The sequence below is a fragment of the Euprymna scolopes genome, chromosome 12 (assembly GCF_053919585.1).
Source record: "Euprymna scolopes isolate OS-2025 chromosome 12, ASM5391958v1, whole genome shotgun sequence".
NCBI lineage: Eukaryota > Metazoa > Mollusca > Cephalopoda > Sepiida > Sepiolidae > Euprymna > Euprymna scolopes.
The window spans coordinates 103,608,768-103,615,769 of NC_136493.1; the positions used below are offsets into that span (position 1 = coordinate 103,608,768).

Sequence of the window (7,002 nt, forward strand, 5' to 3'; positions counted from 1 at the left end):
CGATGTGATGGGTGTCAGGCAGAAATTTGGCTGTTAAGGGGTCAAATTTCAACGATTTGACCTTAAAGAACTCTACCAAATTCCTCCGACAATTTTCGGTCTAGACACTTGAAATTTTGGATATAGGTTCCTTGAACCTGGATCTAACTTAATAAAGTGATTTGAGCCCGAAACTATAAATTTTGAGGGGTCATAATAGGGGTCAAAGTTTTAAAAAATTACCATTTTTTTTTTTTGCTTTTTTTGCACAGCATACACCTCCAAACACCCGAGCAACGCCGGGCACCCTGCTAGTATATATATATATATATATATATATATATATATATATATATATATATATATATATATATATATATATATACATATATATATATATGTATAGGTATTTTATCTGTACTAATACATGTTCACTACTAAGTTTACAAAACCTGTTATCTTTTTCTAAAATTACGCATTCTAATTTTTGGCAGAACGTAGTAGATACGTTAAAAAAAACAAACAAATCCTTTCCACATAATTCACGGACAGATTATCTCAAGTGGGACTTCACTCATCGCTTTAAAATATCATGTGTTTTATTTTGTTCGTTGTTAGTTTTATATAATGTGAAAATGTTTGAATATAACATGGATTAATCTTATTATTAGTTGTTAGACAAAATACAAGATATGCTATCGAATGAGATTTATTTGTAATTAGCGATCGAAATAATAAATAAACTTTGTATATGCTATGAATACATTTATTTCTATTTTTAATTTGAAAAGGAAATCATTATTATATCTTATTAACAGACTACTATAATATCATTTTAACAATATGTAACTATGATCTTAATTTTATCAACATTTGAGAAAATAGTCATGAACAATATCAGACAGAGAATTTGTGTTACATAATTCTCAGAAAGTAGTTAATTAAAACCGACATTTTAAAAATCTTAATGATGAAAACATAGAATTAAGATAATTTAACTGCAGAATTGTACTTACAAATTTATACTATAAAAGAAAAGATTTTTAGATGTCCAACGCGAAAAAATATTTGGGGATTATAAAAAGACAGAGGAGTTTGTGCCGTAACACCGACTTCATCAGAAGAGTATGACGGGATTGGGAAGTATAGCAGGCTAATTACCGTCGGATAATTTCATTAAAAATAGTATATGCGAGCAACAAGAAATAGTTACCTTTTGGAAATGCATTTTAAAATTTAGCAATAAATTTTGTAAGATTCTAGAAATGCCAAGAGATGTATTGTTTCACCGGTTGGCGATGAATAAGGTACGAACTCCTGGTGAGTTAAATAATAATAATAATAATAATAATAATAATAATAATAAGAAGAAGAAGAAGAAGAAGAAGAAGAAGAAGAATAAGAAGAATAGTAATAATAATAATAATAATGTTAATAAAAATAATAATAATAATATTAACAACAATAATAATAATAATAATAATAATAATAATAATAATAATAATAATAATAATAATAATAATAATAATAATAATAATAATAATAATAATAAAATTCACTAATGCAAATCCTCTTTCATGAATGCAAAAAAAAAGTCCAGATGGGGCGACTGGCTTTAAGCAAAAAGAAAAAAAAAACACAACTCATTTTTTGCTTCCTTGTTTGCAAAGACGGGCAGAAATGCTGCGTATATATATATATATATATATATATATATATATATATATATATATATATATATATATATATATATATACATGCGTGTATGTTTGTAATAGCATAGGGCTGTGGCTCTCATTCCTATCATTACACTCTAACTGACCGACGATTAGACATTAACTTTAACACGAGTCCAAATAGAGAAGATTTAACACGTATGAGGCACCGAAACTCTCTAAAAGAAGGAAGGACATATGAGTTTCTCTTTTTTAAAAACAAAAAACAATTAATTCTTACTTCGAATTTATTTTAGGAAGCACTCTCTATTGCGATATAAATATATAATTCTGGCTGTCCATTTAAATTTCACTAATGCAAATTCTCTAACATGAATGCGAAAAGTGGACACCCGGGCAACTGATGAAGAACTTAGCTGAATGTTGCTCCGAACTTGTAACCGGAAGAATTCCTTTTTGCGATATCAACGTAGAGATTGCCCCTACATAGAACGAGGGAAATAAATACTACCACAGCTTCAGGAGAAATTGCCTTCCTCGTCTTCTTCCCATCTAACATTTCTAGCGACAAACCAGTATGGTGTAAGTTAGACCTCTCATCAAACGCCTTCTCTCAGAGCATTACTATTGACTTTTACTAAGTAGAATATTTAGTTATATTTTTTATTTATTTTTTTATATATAATTTTTTTTAACAATAATAAAAAATAATGTTGTTTTTAATTTTTATTACTTTATTTTTTTATTTATTTGTTTTGTTGTTATTTCTTTTTAACTAATGTTTATGCCTTGTATGTATGTGTGATAGTGCACGATACCTCCTGTATACCTGAGAGTCAAACACTATACCTGCGTCAGAACCACAGGTAAAACAATTCTGGGTTCAGTGTTGCCACATGTGGTCAAGTACAAATAATTCAACCCGTGGAACCCAGAAGAAAGATATGGGTGTTATGATCGGCATGGGGAACCCGGTCGTCATTCTGCGAATGTTTGCAAACTTCTTAATTACAGAAACTCAAATAACATGGACGCTAATCAGGTAAGCATAACCTCAAATTTCAGAGAACAAAATGACACCGAATAAACACAGCACCTCTGTGATAATCATCAAAATGAAAAAAAAAAAAACGAAGAAAGAAATGGACAACAAAAGAGAATAGACTCGTAATGGAATGCCTTCATAGAACTCTTTAATATAGATATAGAGGTTATTGGAAACGAATGAAAAAATATGGAACCTCTCCAGTGACCCCCCAAGCAACAGAACAAAGAATTTCAGACCAAACAAGACTGACACTCAAGAAAGGTTGGCTCTCTAAACGAGAACTAGCAGAAATTCAGCGAAAATAAATGATTTAACTGAACAAGAAACACCCCAACGGAACTACCCGTAGAAAAAACACAAGTTAGAGCCTCACAAACAACAACACCGAATACCCAGCACCTACGAATACTACAAACGTTGAAACCGAGAACAATGAAACAGAACTAACAGAGAATGAAGTAAATGAAATAAATAAAATAATACAGTTCATGAACGAGGAAAAAACAAAACTCACATCGTTAAAGGACCAAGATCAGAAGCAATTACAAACAGTATCGGAGAAGGCTAGCAAGCTTCTCCCACATATCCCAGAAATTACAACCACATAGTTAAACAACCTCATTTACGCAGGCGCCAAAATGTAAAGTATGAATCTCAAATCAGAAAAAACAACAGGGGACAAGCCCACTGACAAAACCTGGATGGCAAATAAGACTAGAAACCCAACTACAGAAAAAAAGGAACTAAAATGATCAACAGGAAGACAGCAATGTGGAGAAAACAGAATATTGGAAATGTAACTAGCAGGGAGAAGCTAAACAATTAACATGAAGAACTGGGCCAAAAACAGCAAAAGTAGCAGAATTGAGACGATATAGATATAAATCTGAACAATGCAAATAAAACAGAACATTTGAATCTAATGGAAGCCAATTCGCCTAAAATGTGAAGAAAGGAAAACCAACAACAGAACAACCAAATCCGAAAGAAAAAAAAAATCTACTGGAGTAAAATATGGGAAGAGCGACGAGATTATAATAGAAATGCCAAATGGCTGAAAGACATGAAAGAAGAGTTACAACAAATAGAAGAAGGAACAGTGAATGAAATAATCAAGGAAACCTTAAAGAAAACCATTGGAAAAATGGCAAACTGGACAGCACCAAGGCACGACGGGATGCATGCATACTGGTTCAAAAATAAAAAACCTTACAGAAGAGTCTAACCCAAAACCTGAGAAAGTGTAAACAGGAAGCGAACGTGCCAGACTAGATGACAAAAGGTAGATCCACACTGCTACAGAAGGGCACGGAGAAAGGGACCGTCCCCAGCAGTTATAGGCCAATCACGTGCTTACCCACTATGTGGAAGATTCTGAGAGCAGAACTGAGGGAACAAATTTGCCACTCGCTGAATAACCGTGGAGTCATCCCTGAGGAAGGGAAAGGATGCCAAAAAGGGAAAAGAGGAACACATGGTCTTCTATATGTTGATTATAAGAGCCTAAAGAAGGTAAAAAAGAAGGAGGAAAATTCAACCATGGAATGGATCGACTACAAAAAAGCGTACGACAAGATCCTCAAAGTATGTATAATAGAATGCCTAAAAATGTACAAAATACCAAGCGGGGGCACCAATATAATTGCAAATGGAATGACTGACAGCTAATGTACAACACAAAACAGAAATTAACATGCAAAGAGGCATCTTCCAAGGAGACTCATTACTGTTCGTCATAGCCATGATGCCCTTGAATACTATTCTGAGAAATGGGCCAACCGGATACAAGTTTCCCAATACAGTGGAAAAAATAAACCGCCTGATGTACATGGACGATCTGAAACTTTTTGGAAGGACCAGAAAGGAGGAAGAAACACTAATTAACACTACCAGGATCTTCAACCAAGATATCCAAATGAAATTTGGAATGGAAAATGCACACTACTGGTTATAAAAAAGGGAAAACTGGAAACGACAGAAGGCATGGAACTACTCAACAAAACAAAAATGAGGGCAGCAGGGGAAAAGACGACTATAAATACTTGGGAATTCCGGAAGCGGACACAATCAGAGCAACAGAAATGAAAGAGAAAATGGGAAAGGAATAAAACAGGAGACCAAGAAATCTCCTGGAAACTAAATGATATAGTAGAAACCTAATAAAATGTATAAATACATGGGGAGTCTCACTAGTGAGATAGTCTGGATCATTTATAGGATGCACAAAAGAAAAAATGAGACAGCTCGACCAGAAAACCAGGAAACTCATGACTATGCATAATGCACTATACCCAAAGGACGATATTGGCAGACACTACGTGAAAAGGAAAGATGACGGGAGAGGACTTATTTGTATAGATGACTGCGTGAAGGGCACAAAAAAGAACTAGAAAAATACATAATGCAAAACACTGAAAGGATAATTATGGGCGCGAGAGAAACGCAGAAAACCAACAAAACAGAAAACAGAGAGAAACGACAAAATGAGAAAACAGAAATGGGCAGAGAAAACACTCAACGGAAGATTCATAAGAATGACAAAGATGAGAATAACGAAAAAACCTGGACATGGATGCGAACACGACATATAAAACGAGAAACTGAATCTCTAATAACTGCAGCACAATATAACTCGATAAGAACCAACCATATCAAAGCAAGGGTGGATAAAGCACAAAAGAAACAGTAAATGCAGACTGTGGACAAAGAGACGAAACGATAAACCATATGCATCAAACTAACCCAAAAGGAATGCCAAAAAACAGGCATGACTAAGTTGGGAGAGCGGTGCACCAGGAATTGTGCAAACGGCTGCGTTTGGAGCGTACATATAAATGGTACAAGCATAAACCCGCAACAGCACTCGAAAACGAGAACCACAAAATCCTATGGGACATGGGTATACAGACGGAAACACTCATCCAAGCAAGAAGACCAGATGTCGTAATAATTAACAAGAAAGAGGAATCGTGCCAAATCATAGACTCTGTTGTCCCAGCTGACCACAGGGTGAGTATGAAAGAAAAGGAGAAACGAAGCAAATACACAGAACTAGCCAGAGAGTTACAAGGGATTTGGATGATGAAGAAAATCAAAATAGTACCGATAATAGTAGGTGCACTAGGAACAATTCCGCATTGTAGAAATTGGAATCAGATGAATAGCTACAAAAATAAAACACCTAACGATAATGAAAACGGCTGAAATATTAAGGAAACCACTTGAATGTGGAGAATAACACAGGGCAATATAATGAAGAAGCATTACAGGGAATGAAGAACACCGAAGCTGCAGATCTACATGTTCTACACCCCCATAATCCATCATCTCCATTGTTTCACCACCGCCCCCCCCAATAGAAAAGTATACCAAAGAGCCAAGAAGGTGGAGGAGGATTGAAAGATCAAGGGGGAGCACTCGCCAGACCTCCGCTTAACAAGTGCGAAGAGAACTGAGATCTGATGTAGGCTAAGTGCCACACAAATTTCAGTATAAACCAATGCCCAACTGCCAGCGAGAAATCAATAGTAAGTGGTGATGATGCAAATTTATTTGCAAATGATATTAAAGGAGGAGAAGGATGAGGAGAGAGCTGAACCTCTGGGGAGACTTGTTGTCACTCAGCTTCCAGAGAACATCACAGGGCTCCAATCAGATCGTTTCTTGACTTGCGTGAAAACTCCATGTGAGCCAATAATAAATGCATTAATAAGAATAATAACAATAAAATAACTATTGCTATTATTATTATTATTATTATTATTATTATTATTATTATTATTATTATTATTAGTGTTAATGTTATTATTATTATTGTTATTGTTATTATTATTATTATTATTATTATTATTATTATTATACTGTTTTTTATTATAGCACGTATTATCATAATGATATTGGCAATTGTAAGAATCGTTATAATAATAAAAACAAGTTCGGTAATTACAGCGTTTACTTCATGACTCATTGGAATGAAATGAATAATAGTGATCATACTAATAATAACTTCAATAATAAAGGAAACTGCCAAGTTAATTGTAATTGAAATGTCAGTAATTTAACAACAATAACAGTAATTATTATCGTTACTTTTTAAATAGTTATGATCATAATGATGCAAATTAAGTCTTTTATTACAATAGCAAGAGTAAAAATAATGACAAGAAAAATATTGACAACAAGAATAATGATGATGTATATAATGTAATTATAGCGTTAGCAGTAATCACATAAGACACGTGATGTCACTACTAGTAATGATATTTTCTTGAGAAGTAAAATCAGATTGAGAGTAAATAT

At 33.7% G+C, this 7,002-nt stretch overlaps 1 protein-coding gene across 1 annotated transcript; it reads left to right on the plus strand.

The window, feature by feature from the left end:
* The first annotated feature begins 3,975 nt into the window (after positions 1-3,975).
* Positions 3,976-4,371, plus strand: LOC145291094 (uncharacterized). The gene has a single exon (XM_080136610.1). The coding sequence runs from the start codon at positions 3,976-3,978 to the stop codon at positions 4,369-4,371; it is 396 nt and encodes a 131-aa protein (XP_079992736.1).
* The last annotated feature ends 2,631 nt before the right edge of the window (positions 4,372-7,002 follow it).

Bases quoted from the DNA above. Each gene is read 5' to 3' on its own strand.
- LOC145291094 (XM_080136610.1), top strand. From the start codon at position 3,976: ATGACAAAAGGTAGATCCACACTGCTACAGAAGGGCACGGAGAAAGGG.